General features: G+C 31.9%; 1 protein-coding gene across 5 annotated transcripts in view; it reads right to left on the bottom strand.

Moving 5' to 3' along the window:
• Positions 1–9333: 9333 nt before the first annotated feature.
• Positions 9334–24736, bottom strand: part of LOC132743235 (cholesterol transporter ABCA5-like) — a 44000-nt gene continuing 28597 nt past the window's right edge. For 4 of the 5 annotated variants that reach the window (XM_060731769.1, XM_060731768.1, XM_060731770.1 and 1 more), the window contains exons 21-32: positions 24278–24430; positions 23224–23361; positions 22536–22631; positions 21897–22106; positions 21308–21532; positions 20304–20476; positions 19560–19635; positions 18941–19035; positions 17596–17715; positions 16854–17101; positions 12014–12069; positions 9334–10415 (exon numbers count right to left, since the gene is read on the bottom strand). In XM_060731769.1, coding sequence (XP_060587752.1) covers positions 10275–10415; positions 12014–12069; positions 16854–17101; positions 17596–17715; positions 18941–19035; positions 19560–19635; positions 20304–20476; positions 21308–21532; positions 21897–22106; positions 22536–22631; positions 23224–23361; positions 24278–24430 — 1731 coding nt within the window. In that variant the 3' untranslated portion in view covers positions 9334–10274. Of the gene's footprint in view, positions 10416–12013; positions 12070–16853; positions 17102–17595; positions 17716–17958; positions 18104–18940; positions 19036–19559; positions 19636–20303; positions 20477–21307; positions 21533–21896; positions 22107–22535; positions 22632–23223; positions 23362–24277; positions 24431–24736 lie in introns of those variants that run through there. The other variant, XM_060731771.1, reaches the window with a different exon arrangement.

The raw sequence follows: 24736 nt of genomic DNA, 5'->3' as shown, positions 1-24736 counted from the left end.
TATAAATTGAAATATAAAGTAAGAAGTATATCTTATGTTAAATTAACTAGTTTTACTAAACGTCCGACTGTAAAGAGTGAGCGGGACAGGAAAAGCAAACAGTGCGCAGAAGTAAAACATATTTAAAAGAACCAATGGATATCTCTCTCATATAGAATCATACATAACAAACACAACAATTGGATAAGTACAACAAAGAACGAGTGACCAGTGTTCACGATATTGCACGGGTGAGATCGACAATGTACATCAATGTTCCGTTTGGACATAAGTAACATTTTTGTCTCCCTGAACAGCTATCCCAATGGTACAAAGGTGAAATTGAGATGGTACGATGGTACGCTGATTAAAACACGATGGCACGATGGTGAAATCACGATAATACGATGACACGATAGGGGGAAATAATATCGTTTTCATCACCATGCCATCGCAGTTTCATCATATCGTACCATCGTATTTTCACCATCGTAACATCGTCTTTCACCATATGACCATCAGGTTTTCATCATTGAGCCTTCGTTGTTTCACCATCGTACAATCGTTGTTACACCATCGTAAAATCGTTGTTTCACGTTCGTACCATTGCGTTTTCACCATCGCTCCATCGCGTTTTCAGTACCATCGTGCCATCGCGCTGTCAACATACCATCTTGAACGGGATTTAGTATGTTTCAGTGTACGCCAATCAATTTCTTGAATTAGAGATATAATAATTAATAGTTCACTTCAGGTTTTCGTAAAGAAAGCATAAGCAAACCAATTATTGATTACAATTGGCATGTGGTAAAACGGCGAACCTCAATTCTAAAAAAAGAATTTCTGTCGTGGGAAAATATGTGACAAATAATTTATAAAAATGACATGAGACAAATGTGCTTTCTTGTCCCTTAAAAACGCATGAGACAAATGTGCTTTCTTGTCCCTTAAAAAACTTGATCGGAGCACATTTTCACACAAATGAGTTTTTTGGGGTAGACATTTGAGGTCCCATTTGTCTCATGTGGGACAAATGCGACCGCATCGGTCTTACGTAAGACAAATGTGCTCCGAGACAAATGTGCTCCTACAACGGTGGGCCTAGCTTGCAATTATCAGCAGCGTCAAATAACGGGTTCTATTAAACAGTGTCTGCAACATTTTCAGTGTTTACGTTTTGGGCATTCTTTCATGACTTTGTTTTGGGAGTTCCGTTTTTTCTCTATTCTGAATAAATACTTCAAGATAATATCCCGTTAACAAAACAGAAGAATATTTGAAGAACTGAATTCAAACATTTTTATGTTTTAATCAGTGAATGTATTGCAGGAGTTTTTATATCGTCTTCATGTATAATGATGTATAATTATGATGTTTTCTCTGTTATTTAAGAAATATATATCACATACAAAAAAAAAGAAAGAAAAAAAAACTTTTACAAGAGAGGTCTATCTTTTTTAATGTACATTCCCGACTTTAGTGTTTACGCCATGGCTTTGAAATATACAATAAAGATAGGGCTTTAACCACTAACATGCTATATACATTTAGGACAATATTTAGATCTAATTTTGTTTAAAACATTTAGCAATGTTGAAGTAGGCCTATATTCTATCAATGTTGCATTTGTAAATGACTTATATTCAACAAACACTTATATAACTACATTTATATATTTAAGGGTGTTGTGTTTAGAGCATATTCCATGTGCATGGATAAGTTTATTGCTTTTATATCATTTGTTTCCAACATGGTTTTATTTCAAAACATTTCTTTTGTAAAAAAAAGGGTCAGTTCTGGACGTATGGTTGTACAATTTGGTATTATGTTTTCATTTTTATAGAAATATAAAATGCTAATGGAATTGAGTATTTTAGCAATGTATTAAACTACAACATTAAAGGGATACTCATACAAATTAATGGCAAAAATATTAAAATGATATTATGAACTCAAATCACGCTAAAATGGAATTTTTAAAAGCACAGCATGAATTTCTGTATTAAATTCTAAATATTTTTTTTTGGTTTGAATCGTAAAAATATCTATATAATTATAATGAACAAAATTTAGGAGGAGTAGGTTTTTGTGACTTGAACAAACTCAGGAAGTTACAATAACAGATACACGTACTGTGGATATTGTATGATTGAAACGAGTCTAAGTCATTCATTTGACATGTTCTTTAACGTTTCCAAAGTTCTCTTTGACAGCTATTAAAAAATCTTAACACTCTTACCTGGCCCATGTGGGTCAGGTTAGAAAACTATCATTTAATACATTATAGTTCCTGCGACTGCCTAGTATATTCATTTTGAGGCCATGTACAGAATAATGAATGAAAAATTCAAAATGAAGAAATGAAAATTTTGCCAGAGTCTCCCTTTAAATGTTTGTATAATATTGTTGGTGTCTTTATTGTTAATGTTTTTAAGACTTTTAAATTGTTTTCCACTTGTAGAAATCTATCACAAGTTTATATCCGTTCCTGCAACCAATCAGTACTTAGCAATGAGAGTAAAGTTTCTTACTCAACAAAACTGGAACCAGCCAGTACTAAGCAATGAGTGTAAAGTTTCTTACTCAACAAAACTGGAACCAATCAGTACTGAGCAATGAGAGTAAAGTTTCTTACTCAACAAAACTGGAACCAGTTAGTACTAAGCAATGAGAGTAAAGTTTCTTACTCAACAAAACTGGAACCAGTTAGTACTAAGCAATGAGAGTAAAGTTTCTTGCTCAACAAAACTGGAACCAATCAGTACTGAGCAATGAGAGTAAAGTTTCTTACTCAACAAAACTGGAACCAATCAGTACTGAGCAATGAGAGTAAAGTTTCTTACTCTACAAAACTGGAACCAGTTAGTACTAAGCAATGAGAGTAAAGTTTCTTACTCAACAAAACTGCAACCAGCCAGTACTAAGCAATGAGTGTAAAGTTTCTTACTCAACAAAACTGGAACCAATCAGTACTGAGCAATGAGAGTAAAGTTTCTTACTCAACAAAACTGGAACCAATCAGTACTAAGCAATGAGTGTAAAGTTTCTTACTCAACAAAACTCGAACCAATCAGTACTAAGCAATGAGTGTAAAGTTTCTTACTCAACAAAACTGGAACCAACCAGTACTAAACAATGAGAGTAAAGTTTCTTGCTCAAACAAAACTGGAACCAGTCAGTACTAAACAATGAGTGTAAAGTTTCTTACTCAACAAAACTGGAACCAGCCAGTACTAAGCAATGAGTGTAAAGTTTCTTACTCAACAAAACTGGAACCAATCAGTACTGAGCAATGAGAGTAAAGTTTCTTACTCAACAAAACTGGAACCAGTTAGTACTAAGCAATGAGTGTAAAGTTTCTTACTCAACAAAACTGGAACCAATCAGTACTAAGCAATCAGAGTAAAGTTTCTTACTCAACAAAACTGGAACCAGTCAGTACTAAGCAATGAGAGTAAAGTTTCTTACTCAACAAAACTGGAACCAATCAGAACTAAGCAATGAGAGTAAAGTTTCTTATTCAACAAAACTGGAACCAATCAGTACTAAGCAATGAGTGTAAAGTTTCTTACTCAACAAAACTGGAACCAGCCAGTACTAAGCAATGAGTGTAAAGTTTCTTACTCAACAAAAACTGGAACCAATCAGTACTAAGCAATCAGAGTAAAGTTTCTTACTCAACAAAACTGGAACCAGTTAGTACTAAGCAATGAGAGTAAAGTTTCTTACTCAACAAAACTGGAACCAATCAGTACTAAGCAATCAGAGTAAAGTTTCTTACTCAACAAAACTGGAACCAATCAGTACTAAGCAATGAGTGTAAAGTTTCTTACTCAACAAAACTGGAACCAGACAGTACTAAGCAATGAGAGTAAAGTTTCTTACTCAACAAAACTGGAACCAGTCAGTACTAAGCAATGAGTGTAAAGTTTCTTACTCAACAAAACTGGAACCAGTCAGTACTGAGCAATGAGTGTAAAGTTTCTTACACAACAAACTGGAACCAGTCAGTACTAAGCAATGAGTGTAAAGTTTCTTACTCAACAAAACTGGAACCAGACAGTACTAAGCAATGAGAGTAAAGTTTCTTACTCAACAAAACTGGAACCAGTCAGTACTAAGCAATGAGAGTAAAGTTTCTTACTCAACAAAACTGGAACCAGTCAGTACTAAGCAATGAGAGTAAAGTTTCTTACTCAACAAAACTGGAACCAACCAGTACTAAGCAATGAGAGTAAAGTTTCTTACTCAACAAAACTGGAACCAATCAGTACTAAGCAATGAGAGTAAAGTTTCTTACTCAACAAAACTGGAACCAGCCAGTACTAAGCAATGAGAGTAAAGTTTCTTACTCAACAAAACTGGAACCAGTCAGTACTAAGCAATGAGTGTAAAGTTTCTTACTCAACAAAACTGGAACCAGTCAGTACTAAGCAATGAGTGTAAAGTTTCTTACTCAACAAAACTGGAACCAATCAGTACTAAGCAATGAGAGTAAAGTTTCTTACTCAACAAAACTGGAACCAACCAGTCCTAAGTAATGAGAGTAAAGTTTCTTGCTCAACAAAACTGGAACCAACCAGTCCTAAGTAATGAGAGTAAAGTTTCTTACTCAACAAAACTCGAACCAACCAGTCCTAAGCAATGAGAGTAAAGTTTCTTACTCAACAAAACTGGAACCAGTCAGTACTAAGCAATGAGAGTAAAGTTTCTTACTCAACAAAACTGGAACCAGTCAGTACTAAGCAATGAGAGTAAAGTTTCTTGCTCAACAAAACTGGAAACCAATCAGTACTAAGCAATGACAGTAAAGTTTCTTACTCAACAAAACTGGAACCAGTCAGTACTATGCAATGATTGAAAGTTTCTTACTCAACAAAACTCGAACCAACCAGTCCTAAGCAATGAGAGTAAAGTTTCTTACTCAACAAAACTGGAACCAGTCAGTACTAAGCAATGACTGTAAAGTTTCTTACTCAACAAAACTGGAACCAATCAGTACTAAGCAATGAGAGTAAAGTTTCTTACTCAACAAAACTGGAACCAACCAGTCCTAAGTAATGAGAGTAAAGTTTCTTACTCAACAAAACTGGAACCAATCAGTACTAAGCAATCAGAGTAAAGTTTCTTACTCAACAAAACTGGAACCAGCCAGTACTAAGCAATGAGAGTAAAGTTTCTTACTCAACAAAACTGCAACCAATCAGTACTTAGCAATGAGAGTAAAGTTTCTTACTCAACAAAACTGGAACCAGCCAGTACTAAGCAATGAGTGTAAAGTTTCTTACTCAACAAAACTGGAACCAGCCAGTACTAAGCAATGAGTGTAAAGTTTCTTACTCAACAAAACTGGAACCAATCAGTACTGAGCAATGAGAGTAAAGTTTCTTACTCAACAAAACTGGAACCAGTTAGTACTAAGCAATGAGAGTAAAGTTTCTTACTCAACAAAACTCGAACCAATCAGTACTAAGCAATGAGAGTAAAGTTTCTTACTCAACAAAACTCGAACCAACCAGTACTAAGCAATGAGAGTAAAGTTTCTTACTCAACAAAACTGGAACCAATCAGTACTAAGCAATGAGTGTAAAGTTTCTTACTCAACAAAACTGGAACCAGCCAGTACTAAGCAATGAGTGTAAAGTTTCTTACTCAACAAAACTGGAACCAATCAGTACTAAGCAATGAGAGTAAAGTTTCTTACTCAACAAAACTGGAACCAGTTAGTACTAAGCAATGAGAGTAAAGTTTCTTACTCAACAAAACTGGAATCAGTCAGTACTAAGCAATGAGAGTAAAGTTTCTTACTCAACAAAACTGGAACCAGACAGTACTAAGCAATGACTGAAAGTTATTCAACAAAACTGGAACCAACCAGTACTAAGCAATCAGTGTAAAGTTTCTTACTCAACAAAACTGGAACCAGACAGTACTAAGCAATGAGAGTAAAGTTTCTTACTCAACAAAACTGGAACCAGTCAGTACTAAGCAATGAGAGTAAAGTTTCTTACTCAACAAAACTGGAACCAACCAGTACTAAGCAATGAGTGTAAAGTTTCTTACTCAACAAAACTGGAACCAATCAGTACTAAGCAATGAGAGTAAAGTTTCTTACTCAACAAAACTCGAACCAACCGGTCCTAAGTAATGAGTGTAAAGTTTCTTACTCAAGAAAACTCGAACCAATCAGTACTAAGCAATGAGAGTAAAGTTTCTTACTCAACAAAACTGGAAAACCAATCAGTACTAAGCAATGAGAGTAAAGTTTCTTGCTCAACAAAACTCGAACCAACCAGTCCTAAGTAATGAGTGTAAAGTTTCTTACTCAACAAAACTGGAACCAATCAGTACTAAGCAATGAGAGTAAAGTTTCTTACTCAACAAAACTCGAACCAACCGGTCCTAAGTAATGAGTGTAAAGTTCTTACTCAATAAACTGAACCATTTCTTACTCAACAAAAAACTCGAACCAACCAGTTACTAAGCAATGAGAGTAAAGTTTCTTACTCAACAAAACTCGAACCAACCAGTCCTAAGTAATGAGAGTAAAGTTTCTTACTCAACAAAACTGGAACCAATCAGTACTAAGCAATGAGTGTAAAGTTTCTTACTCAACAAAACTGGAACCAATCAGTACTAAGCAATGAGAGTAAAGTTTCTTACTCAACAAAACTGGAACCAGCCAGTACTAAGCAATGAGAGTAAAGTTTCTTACTCAACAAAACTGGAACCAATCAGTACTAAGCAATGAGAGTAAAGTTTCTTACTCAACAAAACTGGAACCAGTCAGTACTAAGCAATGAGAGTAAAGTTTCTTACTCAACAAAACTGGAACCAACCAGTACTAAGCAATCAGTGTAAAGTTTCTTGCTCAATGCAACAATGGACATAAACATTTCCATGATTAGAATGATAACAAAACTGTATACATGTATCTTATAACAACACATATTTTAATTATATCAATAACATATTTCCAAATACAGCAAGTTAAGGAAAAGGCATTATTTTAAAATTCAAGCATAAAATATGTCTTATAAAACACATGTATTCTGAATCACATTATCAAGTAAAACATTAAAATACAAAAATAAAACACAAGACACAGGTATATATTGTCAACTCTAAATCAAGAAAAAAAATCCAGACTACATTATGCTTCTACATGTCTTCAATTTTCTAACAATAACAAAATACAAATAACGAACTATACCCCCCCCCCCCCACCCCCCAAACTGATATGTCTACAACTTAAACTTATATATATATGAACTTGTATAAATAACAGGCACATCAGAGTTATGTAACTTTTGTGTAAGCAAAATAAAAGTAAATTTTCTAAATCTAAAAAGTATAAACAAAATATTACTATCAATGTGTAAGATTGCTTATTGACAGTTAACAATTGTTACATAATATGACTAGAAATCTAAACACAAGGGAAACATAAAATCATATATTCTTACAATAAGGTCTTAGTTCTTATAATTAATTTTTATTTTAAGTTTTATTTAACAACGTTTTATTCCCAATCTTAGCAACATTAATTCAGCAGACTGGGAATTGATTTATTTCACACAGCTGTTATACATGTATATAGTAAATGAGTGCTAGATAGTTAGTTTGTTCTTGATTGTCAAAGAGAATATTTTATGATAATTTTAACAGTATTGGCAAGACAAATGGTCTCATATACAATAATTAACAAGCAATATGAATATAGTTATGTCCCTTTACTACAGTTACATCTTTGATGAATTGGTGGAGCATGAAAATAAGGAACAGCCCAGATTTATTATAAAAATATATTAACAATAAAATCTTATCATAGAAAAACATAGCACCTATGTCATATATAATTATTTAATATAAAAACAAAAGATAAATAAACTTAAATGGTTTATAAAAGCACAGTATTATATATATATATATATATATATATATATATGTATATAATATATATATATATATATAATATATATAATATTATATATATATATTATATATATATATATATACATATGTATATATATCAAAATTATTATAAAATAAACATAAGACCCGAGGAACACTAGCCTAATAAGTACTGGTATCTGCCATGGAATCATGGGCTTCAGCTTTACTGGTTGCCAGCCCGCATTGCTCAATTGGTTAGAGTGCGAGACTTGTATTCTCAACATTGTGGGTTTGATTCCCGGGCTGGCCAACTAAAATTACTAATCAGTCTTTCGGATGAGACTTTAAATCAAGGTCTCGTGTATGGGTGCTTAAACTCTTAGCACGCTAAAGAACTAGAAGAAGCATCTGGAATTGGGGCATCTTTCTGTATGACCTATAATTGCACTATCCTCCAAAGATCTAAAATGACCAATACTCTTCTGGAGGACTTGCCCATATGGGCAACCAGTGGTGAGTATAAATAAACTGAAATACACACACAACCCTACTGGGGACATGTATATATGTTCCTGTAGGACACCAATAGTGACTAGTGCCAGAAACTTGACAATGAACCTAAACAATCTAAAATAAACTTAACTACTGTAAATTCACTTAATTTCATGGGTATAAAATTTTGTGCTTTTGTCAAAAGGACATTTTTCACGGTTTTTTAAATTTGAAAATGTCTGTTTTTGAAAAAAGGTAAAGTGCAAATAATGAAACATAAATAATTCTACAATAGACTGAATAAAATTTTGTTGGACCCCAAATTTGTGGATTGATCTAGCCACAAAATAGTGTGCCCAATTAGCAAAAGTTATAATATTCTAACACCATCTTGCAAAGCGTTTAAGTTTGATTAGTTTGGAATATATGAAGCATCTGTCATCTTGTATTAAAATCAGAAGAAAAAGACACTTTTATATTGTTACAACACACCAATATCCTCTATATAATTATACCAAATTACAACATATATCAGATGTTGTAACGAAACAATTATTAGTATAATGTAACAAACCTTAACTGAACATATTCATTGACAGCCCTAGTAACTGAAACAACATGACAAATAATTTAATCTTGTAAATCTTTACTTATTTTTACTTTTATTTATATGAAAAAAATAAAATCAAAGTAAGAAGTACAAAAAAGCCCCATCAAAGAAGTATCTGCATAACAAAAACAAATCCAGCTATGAATTTACTATCACCCACCATCACTTTAAATACAGATTTAATCTGAATAAAACACCTGAGAATTGTTTGTTCTAGGTATAATAATTCACATATCTTGTCTATTTAAACTCTATGTGAAAGTAAAAGGAAAATCAGATGAGGTTTATCTATGTAAGACAAAGAAGAAAACAGCAGTAAAATAATCTTTAAAAAAAAATACAAAAATCTTTGCAAGTCAAATGAGTAATAAATAATTATATTTGTGATATGTATTTATCTTAAAATAGTTCAAATAATTTACAATATGTAGAAAAATGTGGGAAAAACTATATCATGGTTGACATGTCACATAATTATTTGCCACTGTCCATAGAATGTACAATACATGTCTATCTTTGTAAACAGACATTGAGTTGTCAACACAGGTCCATCTTTGTAACTATACAATATAAACACCTCAACACAGGTCCATCTTTGTAACTAAACAATATAAACACCTCAACACAGGTCCATCTTTGTAACTATACAATATAAACACCTCAACACAGGTCCATCTTTGTAACTAAACAATATAAACACCTCAACACAGGTCCATCTTTGTAACTACACAATATTAACACCTCAACACAGGTCCATCTTTGTAACTACACAATATTAACACCTCAACACAGGTCCATCTTTGTAACTACACTTAATAGTAACTTCTTAATTAACACAGATACATCTTCATCAACATAACATCATGTAGTAAATACATTTCTGATAAAGGTTATATGTAAGTAAATATAATGAGACACATATTAATGTAAGTTAAATTTCTCTTTAAACATAAGATCACATTTAAAAGGTTAAAACATCATAGTAAATAATTAATATAGAAGCATGAATTGAGCTGGCTCAATAACAAAACCGTATAACAAAATGTAAAAATAAGGCATATGTATAAATTAAAATCAACAATTGAAAATCATTTATTTACAACAATTCTAACAACTCTGTGATGTTAAAGTCCAACACTGAATGTTATCATTGAGGTCTGGCAGGAGATGTAGCATTATAGTCTACCAGGGGCTGTGAAATTATAGTCTATATAACTGACATTAAAGTCTAACACAGGATATGACATTAAAGTCTAACAGGGTTGTGTGACATTAGAGTCTTACAGGGGATGTGACATTAGAGTCTAACAGGGGATGTGGCATGATGTGACGGGGACTCTTGTGACATGGATCTCATCAAGGATTTTGTACGTTCTACATTATCTTCTTTGTCACTCTGTCCTTCCTCAAGCTGCTGTTTGGCAAACTCCAAAAATACCTGAATAATAAACAACAATTGCTAGTTGTTATAAACATTAAAGATACTATAGAAAAACAGTCTCAGGGGGATTGTTATGGTAAAGTCTGACCTAAGTTCTCTTGCAGACATTCAATTTAGTTAACATATCTATAACTAAGATAGATATACTAAATATTATTTCAGAAATACAGTAAGAGAACTTTAAGTCCAACTCAAAGATGGATAAATAATCTTCAACACTATTATATAATAAAAGCAAATTTGTTGAATTTATAGCCCCTGCCGAGTACTGGTTATTACTAACACAACAACTGAAGACATAAAGCTTTATTTATATATTAATCATGGCATAAACAGTAACATTCTTTGAACTTGATAAATATTCAGGGCAATAACAGAGCCATAACTCTGTGTTAAAAAGTATTATCTGGAAATGCCAATGAGATGTATGTATACTGCATTACTAATCAAGGGCCATAAATCTGAGTTATAAGTATCTGACCGGAACAAGGCGACTATATGCACATCTCCTCTTAGTATCCCATAAAGTTTCATTGAATTCCAGCCAGTAGTTACAGAGAAGTAGCACGGAAACGATTATTGCTCTGGATGAATACTGCATAAGTTATCAAAGGCCATAACTTTAAGTTAAAATGTCTGACCTGACAAGGCAAAAATATGCGCATCTCCTCTTGGTATTGAAGGTTCCAATAAAGTTTCATTGAATTCCAGCCAGTAGTTGCAGAGAAGAAGCAAGGAAACAAATATTTTTCTATATGCATACTGCATAACTAATCAAGGGCCATAACTCTGAGTTAAAATGTCTGACCCCAACAAGGCAATGATATGCGCATCTTCTCTTGGTATTGAAGATTCCCATAAAGTTTCGTTGAATTCCAGCCAGCAGTTGCAGAGAAATGGCGCGGTAACGATTTTTACTCTATATGCATACTGCATAACTAATCAAGGGCCATAACTCTGAGTTAAAGTGACTGACCGGAACTAGCCAACGATATGGGCATCTCATCTTGGTATTGAAGGTTCCCATAAAGTTTCGTTGAATTCCAGCCAGCAGTTGCAGAGAAGTAGTGGGGAAACGATTTTTACTCTATATGCATACTACATAACTAATCAAGGGTCATAACTCTGAGTTAAAGGGTCTGACTGGAACTCTGAGTTAAAGGGTCTGACCAAAACAAGCCGACGATATGCACATCTCCTCTTGATATTGATGATACCCATAAAGTTTCGTTGAATTCCAGTCAGTAGTTGCAGAGAACTAGTCCGGAAACAAAATTTGGACAGACGGATGGATGGAAGGACAACGCCAAAACTATATCCCCCTCCCGATTCAATCAGCAGGGGATAATAAATTAATAGCAATTTTATCTAAAATCAATTAACAGATTCTAGACTCACTTGTCTAAGTTGGGCATGTTATATTGGTATCAATTATGTTAAATAAGAAACTATTGTCCCTTAACAAGTTATTGGCACAGATTGTAATGAATAAAGTACAGACAAAATAATGTACTTATTAATTAACAAAAATATAATAATTTATAGATATTATTTAAGTCAACATAAATGTTTAAGATAATGAAGCGACAACCAACCTGTTCTAAAGTTGACTGACTAAAACTGTACTCTGCAATATCATACTTTAACTTTCCTGAAACATAAATAACAAAAGATATAAAATAACCTTTTCAATAGATTTAACGAATGCTTTACCTCAGAAGCAATAATGGTTTATTTTTCATTAGAAAAGGCAGACATGGGTTTTATATCTATCAATGTTTAAATAATAACATGTAAAATTTAACTTGGATCTTGAATGCTTTTACCTTTGTTAATAGTTTAATGCACTACTCTCAATATTGATTTTCTTGAAATATTTTGGGTCATCTAAGCGTGCAGCTTTGAGAAACTTGATATAAACAGTTGCATTGTGATATTGCTTTGATGTTCCAAGTTTCCATTAATATCTTGATACAAAGTGATCTCTACATGTATATACGCCCTCCACCACCCAACTAATATTTGGTGGGGTTTAACCTTTTCCCTTATATAAGCGTGTTTCGACGGCTTTTTGCCCCCCCCCCCCTTTTCTATTCCTATTTAGGCCCAAAACACTGGTTTTTGTTTGAGAAATGTTGTTAACAAAAGTGACCAATTTTTCGGCGCTGTCCCCAATGCAAATGTTACATCAGGGGGTTGCCAGAAGGGGGGTGTGCCCCGTTTGGGGGGTTTGAAGGGGGCGGAGTCCCCCTCATTGCCAAGAAAATTTTGAAAATGTGACAAGCTAAAAATAACTTCAGGTCGATCTTAGGGTTTAAGCCTTTTAATTTATCTCAATTCATTGAGAAGTTGCAGCACTTTGAAATCAGTTTTGATGGAAAAAAACAATGCAAAATAGTGATTTTTGGCAATTTTGAGACGTCCCCCCCGTTGCCATGGTAACAGAAAATTTACGATTGAGCATGCTGTTACAGAGGCTATGGTGTAGTCAACATTTGTGCCAAGTTTCATCAGTATTGAAGCATTTTTCATAGTTTCATAGAAGTTTGAACTTGTTACAGGAGGCTTTTCAATGAAAACGGCCATTTTTCCCCAATATGCTCATGGGGTAAAAGGTTAATGAGCTTTTGAAAAATAAATAGATAAAAAAACAGCATTTCTGAGACTGTGTCATTACCAAATGTCGTCCTTTCAAATAAGCAAAATGCATTTACTAGGAAATGCATGACCAAAATTTTTCGCAAAATTCAGGGCGAAATAGACAATGTTATTACTCACATATTGTTTATAACCAAATAAAATGTGCAAAAGAAACAAGTATTTTTTATACTCGTTTTACTTTGCTATTTTTAAAACATTAGTCAAAATATTCAATTTGATGGAAAAAACACTTTTATTTTAATCTTTTCTTGCGTTGAATTCATTGAATTTCCTATATATTTTATAAATACATCAATAAAGGGAGGTAACTACAAATAGTATAAGTCTGGTAAATATTCCAAAAGATTGATCCCCCTTGGCAGATGTTAAAAAAATTGTCTACCATGATATTTTATAACAACCAATTCTATAATCATAAACAGCGTCTTTCAAATATAATTTCTATTTGAAAGTCCTGTAATAAAACATATTAAACAAATACTTTTTAGGGTGAAGAAATGTTGTAATAGTTATGTTACAAACAAAGGAAAATTAGCTGGTTTATTTTATATGATAAATTTACAACCCAATTATATTCTAATAACAAGTCACCATGCAAAGGTGTTCAATGTAAGCAAGTTTCAGACAAGTCACTCAAAGTATTCCAATTGATGTAAACAATTTTCAGACAAGTCACCAAAGGTGTTTCGATTGATGTAAACAAGTTTTAGACAAGTCACCTAAGGTGTTTCGATTGATGTAAACAAGTTTTAGACAAGTCACCTAAGGTGTTCCGATCGATATAAACAAGTTTCATACAAGTCACCCAAAGGTGTTCTAATTGATGTAAGCAAGTTTCAGACAAGTCACCCGAAGGTGTTCTAATTGATGTAAGCAAGTTTCAGACAAGTCACCCAGGGTGTTTTGATTGATGTAAACAAGTTTTATACAAGTCACTAAAGGTGTTTTACATTGATGTAAACAAATTTCAGACAAGTCACCCAAGGTGTTCCCATTGATGTAAACAAGTTTCAGACAAGTCACCCAAGGTGTTCCCATTGATGTAAACAAGTTTCAGAAAGTCACCCAAGGTGTTCCCATTGATGTAAACAAGTTTCAGATAAGTCACCAAAGGTGTTCCCATTGATGTAAACAAGTTTCAGACAAGTCACCAAAGGTGTTTCGATTGATGTAAACAAGTTTCAGAAAAGTCACCATAGGTGTTCCAATTGATGTAAACAAGTTTCAGACAAGTCACCAAAGGTGTTTCGATTGATGTAAACAAGTTTCAGACAAGTCACCCAAGGTGTTCTGATTGATGTAAACAAGTTTCAGACAAGTCACCGAAGGTGTTCTGATTGATGTAAACAAGTTTCAGACAAGTCACCGAAGGTGTTCCCATTGATGAAAACAAGTTTTAGACAAGTCACCCAAGGTGTTCCGATTGATGTAAACAAGTTTCAGACAAGTCACCCAAGGTGTTCCCATTGATGTAAACAAGTTTCAGACAAGTCATCCAAGGTGTTCTGATTGATGTAAACAAGTTTCAGACAAGTCACCATAGGTGTTCTGATTGATGTAAATAAGTTTCAGACAAGTCACCCAAGGTGTTCCCATTGATGTAAACAAGTTTCAGACAAGTCACCAAAGGTGTTCCCACTGATGTAAATAAGTTTCAGACAAGTCACCAAAGGTGTTTCAATTGATGTAAACAAGTTTCAGACAAGTCACCCAAGGTGTTCCCATTGATGTAAACAAGTTTAAGACAAGTCACCAAAGGTGTTCTGATTGATGTAAACAAGTTTCAGACAAGTCACCATAGGTGTTCTGATTGATGTAAATAAGTTTCAGACAAGTCACCCAAGGTGTTCCCATTGATGTAAACAAGTTTCAGACAAGTCACCAAAGGTGTTTCAATTGATGTTAACAAGTTTCAGACAAATCACCCTAGTTGTTCCCATTGATGTAAATAAGTTTCAGACAAGTCACCCAAGGTGTTCCCATTGATGTAAACAAGTTTCAGACAAGTCACCAAAGGTTTTCCCATTGATGTAAACAAGTTTCAGACAAGTCACCAAAGGTGTTTCGATTGATGTAATCAAGTTTCAGTATCGTCATTACATGTAGTTATTTTAAAACTTAAAATAGGTCAATACCTGTACTCATGCAAGCACTGATTTTATATTCCTAATTTACATATAAAAATTTGTATACAAACTTAATGTAACCTTAATTGGGTGTTTCCTTTTAAATTGCACAATAGTTACTCAGATTTACAACACTATCCATTAAAAAAACCTCAACTTGATGAAACTAATAGAACTGTTAGTATTTATATCCATGGCAAAATATTTTTACATATGATATTTTATAAAACACAGCTTTAAACAGTGAAATGATAAACTGGTGTAAAATAATGGGTTCAGAATTAGAATGGTGCTGATATATATATAATTATGTCTTATATGTTTTGGTGATAATGTTCTAGAAATGTAACATGTATATGCCGAGTTTGCTAAGAGGAGCATTTATTCAACAATTGACATTAATTTTCATTCAGCAATTTAGAGTTTTTTTAAATTAGCATGGGAAAAAAGCTTTCCTTAAATTAAAAAGTTTCAGTTAGTGTATTCTCTTGAACACACCATCAAAAATTGGTTGTTGTTATGATGAAATGATGATTTCATAATGATTGTAAGTATCGATAGAGATGGTATATCATAGGAGTGCCATGTCATGTTTATTAATGAAAAATTAAATGCAAACAAGACAAGAATTCTCATACAAACTACACTTATCTATTTCTAATTTTTTGTTAAATGATATACCAACCAACACAAATAATTTTTTTATAAAATCTGTACTTGCTTCAAATTCATCACATTTCTGATGAATGATATCAAATATACGAATAAAGGGAGGTAATCCTAAATCAGCCTTATAAAAAGTCCAATAAGATTGATCACCCCTTGAAAATCAGACACGTATACATATTAAAAAAAAAATAAGCTTAAAATATGGTCAAAAGCATTTAGGGTCTAGTGCTTGGCAATATATACCATTTATGTTTTTACAACCCAAATATGTTAAAGTTTGAAGGTGAAGGTAAAATCAAGAATAATGACTAATTTTTGTATATCTACTTTGTAATTCTTTTCCCTAAATTAATTGAGAATTAACTAGTTGTTCCATTAGAAAGTCAGTCATTTCAGTTTCATAAACTTAGCTGACTGACTTGGAAAATTTTAGGGTTCTGACCAAAATATACTAGCCATTGGCTATTGAGCTAGTGCTAAAGTCACAGACTGAAAATAATTACATGATAAATCTCTGAAAATTTAATATACAGGAAATTTAACATTACAGATACAGATATAAAGAATAAAGTTGTAAAGATAATGTGTCTATTCAGTTATGTTACTTGTATTGTCTACATATTGAAGAACATTTTCATATCGAAATTCATCAACCTTACATTGTACAATTCTCAATTTCAAGAAGGATAAGTTCACAGTGTAAAATGAGCAGAGTAACTTAAGAAGAAAGATCTAATGTAACCCTCAGATGCCTCTCTTATGTCAGGAACAAGAAGACACCATAGTAGACCCATTAACACTCTGTAAGCCAACTAAATGGCTTCCCTGCAGTTTCTAGTGGGCTTTGAACCTGTAGCGGTATGGGACAAGTGGTCATGCAAGTTAACTCAACCAATCACCCACAGAAGCCCTTTTATATTATTTTTACTTTATATTATAATTAAATTATTTTCAAACAAAGACAAAATTAATATATCACCTTGCTCAAGAACAGTAAAGGTTCTAGACAATGTCTCCACGTTAGATTTCGGTATTTTATATTGAACACGCTCACTGAACTGTTCGGTAACCACAGCTTCTGGGAATAATTCTCGTATGTAGCCATGTAAACGTTCCATTTTTTGTCGTAAAATTTCATCATCATCATTTTCGTCGGCATTCAACTTGATCTCGAGGGAATAACCACTTCCGTATTTACTTTTTAAATGCTGACTAGACCCTAAACATCTACAACACAAAATAATCATGAATTACTGCTGATTTTATATTTCATAAAACATATACATGTACATGTAAATAAGTGGGAAAATATGATGATGATTACCAAAAAGTTCTAGCAATAAGATAGCAGTAATATGACAAGTTAAATTTTTGATCAACAGGCTTACCAAACTTGGCCTGTAATTTGTACAAATTTTCTTTTTCTTGTTATTGCAGTCAAGGGGTCTCTCTTTTCTCAGAGTTATATAGTGTACTCTGTATTTGAGACTATAGATGTTTACATAATACGAGATTACTTTGTAACATCTAAAGCAATGTAGCAGAAATTTAATACATGTAAAATATTGCCAAATATTTGCTGAATTCCATCACAATAAGAATGAAATGAAAACAGAGTCACCAAGAAGTTTAGCATACTTTACGATTCAATGAGTATTCAAGGGAAATAATTTATATTGTTCAGATGGAATATACAGATAAACAAGAGTTATGTAACCTACTCCATAGTTCCATTGACCATGATAGCAATTCTAGAGCACAGGGCATCTGCTTCCTCCATATAATGTGTAGTTAATATAGCTCCCCGATTAGAATTCTCAAAACTGTTAGATATAGTATCCCTGAAAATATATCATATAATGTGTAGTTAATATAGCTCCCCGATCAGAATTCTCAAAACTGTTAGATATAGTATCCCTGAAAATATAACATATAATGTGTGGTTAATATAGCTCCCCGATCAGAATTCTCAAAACTGTTAGATATAGTATCCCTGAAAATATAACATAATTATAATGTGTAGTTAATATAGCTCCACGATCAGAATTCTCAAAACTGTTAGATATAGTATCCCTGAAAATATAACATATAATGTGTGGTTAATATAGCTCCCCGATCAGAATTCTCAAAACTGTTAGATATAGTATCCCTGAAAATATAACATAATTATAATGTGTAGTTAATATAGCTCCCCGATCAGAATTCTCAAAACTGTTAGATATAGTATCCCTGAAAATATAACATATAATGTGTGGTTAATATAGCTCCCCGATCAGAATTCTCAAAACTGTTAGATATAGTATCCCTGAAAATATAACATAATTATAATGTGTAGTTAATATAGCTCCACGATCAGAATTCTCAAAACTGTCATAGTATCCCTGAAAATATGGCATATAATGTGTAGTTAATATAGCTCCCCAATCAGAATTCTCAAAACTGTCATAGTATCCCTGAAAATATGGCATATAACTTTATCATAAAGGACAAAATTGTGATCAATGTAAATAGTTATCAACTGTCAAATAGTGATCCACTGTCAAATAGTAATCAATTGTCAAATAGTGATCAATTGTCAAATAGTGATCAATTGTCGAATAGTGATCAATTGTCAAAAAGTGATCAATTGTCAAATAGTGATCAATTGTCAAATAGTGATCAATTGTCAAATAGTGATCAATTGTCAAATAGTGATCAATTGTCAAATAGTGATCTACTGTCAAATAGTGATTGTCAAATAGTGATCAATTGTCAAATAAAGATCAATTGTCAACAAGTGATCTACTGTCAAATAGTGATCGTCAAATAGTGATCAACTATTACATAGTGATCATTTGTCCAAAAGTGATCAATACCATATAAAAAGGTGATTATATTTCAACTCTAGCATAAGTTACTAGTGATTAAACCATAATGACAATGACAACCACTTTATCATGATAACCTTATAATGAACATCTTCTTGAAAACTTGTAACTTGATTTGATATCTTGTAATGAACAAATGGTTATAAATTATAAATACAGAATGTTGAAAGTTAATCTCTAGACAGAATGTACAACTTACCATAGAAATCTCTTAGATTGAGGATCCATGCCAGTAGAGGGTTCATCTAACAACACAACTTTTGGTCGACCTAACATACTCATACAATAACTCAACTGTAACAAAAACATCATAATTATATATAAATTATGATAGATTCCTTAGATTCTTAGAAATCTCTGAATTACAATTCATTTTAGAGACAAGTAAAAATCAATTTTGTTTCTATTAACTTACCATTACAACTATAAATGAACAAGATTCTAACATAAAAGTCAACTGAACAACAATTACATTTATTATTCATAATGTTGTATAGGAAAGAGGTTCTCTGCGTGGTGTTGAATGGTAAATTAGCCTATCTTCAAATGATCACTGATTGAAGATTATGAAAAATTCCAAATCAACCACAGCCATTTTTGACATTTTCTGATTCTATCACCTTATCTATTGTATAAAAAATGATTTTATTTTTACAATAGTTTTAAGAAAATACCCTTAAAATCTGATAACAAGCTGTGGCTTATTTTACATTTTGGTAAGAGATGATTGGCTTATTTTCAAGGATGGCCTACTTGTGACTAGGTTTTGATATTTTACCATTCAAGCAAGCCATACTTTATTAAGTTATTCTGCATACCTTTCTTTTAGTTCCTCCAGATAAATCCTTAGCTTTCTTCATTTTATGTTCATCTAGCTTCAAATTATCAATAAAACTGCAAGAACATAAATTATTGATATCTTCAATATACATTGTATTTTCAATTTTTCAGTTATTTCAGGCACAAACAGGCACATACAGTAGATGTTTCATAAGCTAACTGGATAGCTTCCTCACAAAAAATAAAAACAACAAGAGGGCAATGAGGGCCCTGAGTCACTCACCAGAAACAACTGTTTTTCAGTGTTATTTTTCAAAGAACTAGTCCAGCTCAACTTTTACTTGCCCTTCTAATTATTGAAATATTTTGCATTAATATTTTGGAGGCTTTATTAAAAATATCTATGTTTTCAAGTGTGTTCCCCATGAGATTATGTAGGATAAAATAATACAGGATAAACAGGTCTATGATTTCATGATATTTACAGATAGTCTGTAAATTTTTGGATGAGCCATAATTTTACAGATTTTTGTATCTGTAAATTTACAGACATTAAGTAAGAAAAAAGTAGAAGTTGCATTAAAATTCGAAACCACAGGTTAAAATTAATAAGGTTACATACTATATGATTAAATGTAACAGTATGGTAAGATTCAAAACAATATGATGACTTATAAACTATGTGATTTAAAATAAGATTTCCTTCATCTATTCTATAACTATAAATAACATATTTTTGTGTTTAAAAATTTCAAAATGCATTGTATATATTCATAGCTTACAAGTTTGTAACTTCTGGAATAAGATGTTCAGGAATTCCTCTAATAATAGCGTAACAATCAAGGTGATCCTTCAGTGTCATTTCTAACCATAATGCATCATGTTGTGGACAATAGCCCATGGCCTGGAACGCGTTTGACATACTTGATCTTATATCATAGCCACCAACTATAACCTGAAATAAACATAAACATCATTTAACTATAACCTGAAATAAACATAAGCATAAACTAAAACCTGATATAAACATAAGTTTATGCACATTGGGATGAAAAGCACTTGTACTTATAACTTATATACTGTCCTGTCTACTTTATCTTCTATAACAATGCTGAAATCCAAACAAGCGATCCCTGAGTATTTGACAATAACTAGAAATTCATTATAAGCCATCAATGTTTATGTTGGACAAAATGAACAACTTAAAGGAACTCCACTGAGGTTTATAAGCCTAAAAACATAAAATTTTAATGTTTCACATAGATAAACATGATCACTTAAAAAAGATATATAAATAAAATATAACTAAGAAATATACAAGAAATACATTAAAAATCATATTTTTGTGCTATTCTCAGTCCAGTTTGGGTGAAAAGTGTTTAAACACTTTTCAATTTTGGGTCATTTTTCACTATTATAATAATTATTCTGGAAAAACGGATCGAGCTAATGATCTGAAATTTTGCACATAAGTTATCAGTATAGATCTACATCAAATGGAGTAATGATTTCAAAAAATTATTTCCAGTCCCGTCATATCAAAAACCCTCAGTGGGGTCCCTTTAAGTTTAGAACGTTTTCAAAGTAGAGCCCAATCTTTCAAAAAGCAAAATGTCATAATAAAACATATACTATGACATATATATCAAGATCTACAAACCTTCCCCTTGTCAGGACTGACATGGTCTGATATACTATGACAATAATATCAAGATCTACAAACCTTCCCCTTGTCAGGACTGACATGTTCTGATATACTATGACAATAATATCAAGATCTACAAACCTTCCCCTTGTCGGGGCTAACATCAGCTATCATCATATTTAACGTTGTTGTTTTCCCGGCTCCATTTGGTCCTAACAGTCCAAACACCTCCCCAGCTTCTACAGCAAATGTCTGGTTTCTAACGGCAACCTTCACTGACTCCGCCTTCTTATTTCTCTTACAACATCCCTCTCCACCATCTTTACTAAATTCTTTACGAAGGTTTTCTGCTACAGCAACTGGTAACTGCATAATAGAACATATATATATACATGTCAAATTTGTAGTGTTTCTTTTATAAAACCACAATTGAAACAAACTATTTTTTTTTTGCAAATAATATCTAAGAACAAAAATAGATACAGAATTGTGGTGCAGAAAGTAATATCATCCGGTTGTCTACAATTATATTTACATAATCTATATCAACATTTTATATTTGTTTGCCTTAACTTTTATATATCAACTTTTGACAGTTAAACATTCCCAATGTCTTAATACCTTCCTAAAACAACCCTCAACACCAACCCTCCGTCATTATAAGTTTATTATCTTAAGATAAAGCTCAACTGCCAATCATGTTCAGACAAAACAATGATAAATTATATACCTCATTTGGTGATCTTCTGCTCAGATCTCTGACACGTTCACGTTCTGCAGTAACGTCTTCATCTTCTTGTTCAACAATATCCAGATTACTGACTGGTATAACAGTGGACTGAGATTTTCCTGGTAAACAAGCCTCCTTCACATCACCACCTGTCTTCTTAATATCCAAAACTCTCATCAGGAAGAAGAAAACAAACATGTGAATGATACTCTGAAATACAAACACACAAAAATAATATCATTATTCATTTTTAAAACCTCTTTTCTGTCATTATTCATTTTAAAAACCTCTTTTCTGTCATTATTCATTAAAAACCTTTTTTCTGTCATTATCTTTAAAAAAATCTCTTTTGTATCATTATTCATAAAACCTTATTTTTCTGTCATTTTTCATTAAAGACCTCTTTTTTGTCTTTTTCAGTCATTAAAATACTCTTTTTCAGTCATTAAAATACTCTTTTTCAGTTATTAAAACCTTTTTTCCTGTTCTTATTCACTGAAATCCTCTTTTCTGTATTCACATACAATGATACATTTTAATTCATCATTTAATGATCAAAGCTTACCTATATCTATTATATCAAAAGAAAACATTAAGATTAGAATTAAAACAAAAAGTAGGTACATGTAGTATACTTACTGTGATATAACAGATAGGGATATTACTGGACCATTTAAAATAATCATTAAACTTGATGAAATCTTCTTGGTTGATATAATACGCTCTCTGGTGTATCTACAAATATATGTTGTATAACATATTATGTTATATTAACATGTTATAAGACAAGTTTCTTGTATAATAATCACATCACTATTCATAAATAATGAAATATTTGTGGTCTTCATTAAAAGTTTTCCAACATAAATACAAGTTAAAACAATTGTAACAATATCAAAATACAACATAATCAAAATATGGTCACTGTTGCATTTAATGAAAAGTAGAGAATATCAACTTTTCCTACTTGAATGAAACAGTACCCCATACTTCTCTTTTCCCCCACCCCCAAGCCTGTTCAATACCTCCTGGCATCCCTTGGTTATCCAATGACTTTAATTTTCCTGGATTTAAAATAAAAAGTTCAAAATGTAACAGTGACCTGATAAAACAAGAGAAACAAATGAAGTGCTTGCTGATGATAACGTCCAGACAGTGCTACCAATACATACAGCCAGACAGTACAGGTTTATATATATACCAGACCTTATAATGATGGCTACAAAATGATAGTTTTTTGATGTTTTAACCCATTTAAGTAACTAAAAACATTTCTTATGAAAAAAAATCAAGATAAAGCTATTAAACAAAAGATGACAAAACTCACCCTGTCTATGTAGTATAAACCTCCAAATATGTTATATGGTGGAATAAGAAAGCTGAAAATGTAATGCATTATTTCGGCTGAAGATGTATCTGCTATCATATCTACTATTGCCATTGGGATGTATGGTATATAACCCAACTGTAATATAGAAAAACAAAAGTATATGGTATATAACCCAACTGTAATATAAATAAACAAAAGTATATGGTATATAACCCAACTGTAATATAAATAAACAAAAGTATATGGTATATAACCCAACTGTAATATAAATAAACAAAAGTATATGGTATATAACCCAACTGTTATATAAATAAACAAAAGTATATGGTATATTACCCAACTGTAATATAAATAAACAAAAGTATATGGTATATAACCCAACTGTAATATAAATAAACAAAAGTATATGGTATATAACCCAACTGTAATATAAATAAACAAAAGTATATGGTATATAACCCAACTGTAATATAAATAAACAAAAGTATATGGTATATAACCCAACTGTTATATAAATAAACAAAAGTATATGGTATATAACCCAACTGTTATATAAATAAACACAGGTATATGGTATATCACCCAGCTGTAATATAAATAAACAAAAGTATATGGTATATAACCCAACTGTAATATAAATAAACAAAAGTATATGGTATATAACCCAACTGTAATATAAATAAACAAAAATTTATGGTTTATAACCCAACTGTAATATAAGTAAACAAAAGTATATGGTATATAACCCAGCTGTAATATAAGTAAACAAAAGTATATGGTATATAACCCAACTGTAATATAGAAAAACAAAAATCTATGGTATATAACCCAACTGATATATAAATATACAAAAATATATATTTTTTGTATCAGCGAAAAGGCATAAAAATGAATGTAAATTTCAGTTAATCAGTTGCTATATTATACAAATAGCCTATCAGTATTTTGTTATATCATTTTTTTATGAAAAGAAGACACTGAAATATAACTTCTGCATAAATTTCAAATTGCAGAACAAGAAAGGTTTTAAGAATTATATATAAAAAGTTACCATAATAAACAAGGTAGGAGCAACACTCTGGCAGGTCTCAAACTTGTCAAACAGAAATGAGAAAGTGTAGGCTAGTAGAATATTTGATGGTATATAAAATAGACACAACAGTATAAAACTGAATGCTGCACCACCGTACATTAAACTTTCAACCTGAAAAAAAACAAAAACGATATTTAAATATCTTTATATAGAGAACATGTATCTTTAGAAATATACCAACACAACACAGTCTGCTTGATTTAGGTTTTAAGTCACACAGATACTTGGGGTTTGGAGCGCAAAACGCCTTTAAAATCCAAATAAAATGCATATTTGTCAATCCCAGGACATGTACTGATCATATATATCAAAAAATCTTAATATATGCCGTTTTGAAAAAAAATCATTTTTCAACAACTATAATAATTATTATAGATGTTGAAATATGATTTTTTTTTCAAAACGGCTTATATTAAG

Source organism: Ruditapes philippinarum, unplaced genomic scaffold (genome assembly GCF_026571515.1).
Source record: "Ruditapes philippinarum isolate M1 unplaced genomic scaffold, ASM2657151v2 ctg3459_1_1_1_1, whole genome shotgun sequence".
NCBI lineage: Eukaryota > Metazoa > Mollusca > Bivalvia > Venerida > Veneridae > Ruditapes > Ruditapes philippinarum.
The sequence above is the reverse complement of the archived record's forward strand: the minus strand, read 5'-3'. Positions and strand labels throughout refer to the sequence as shown.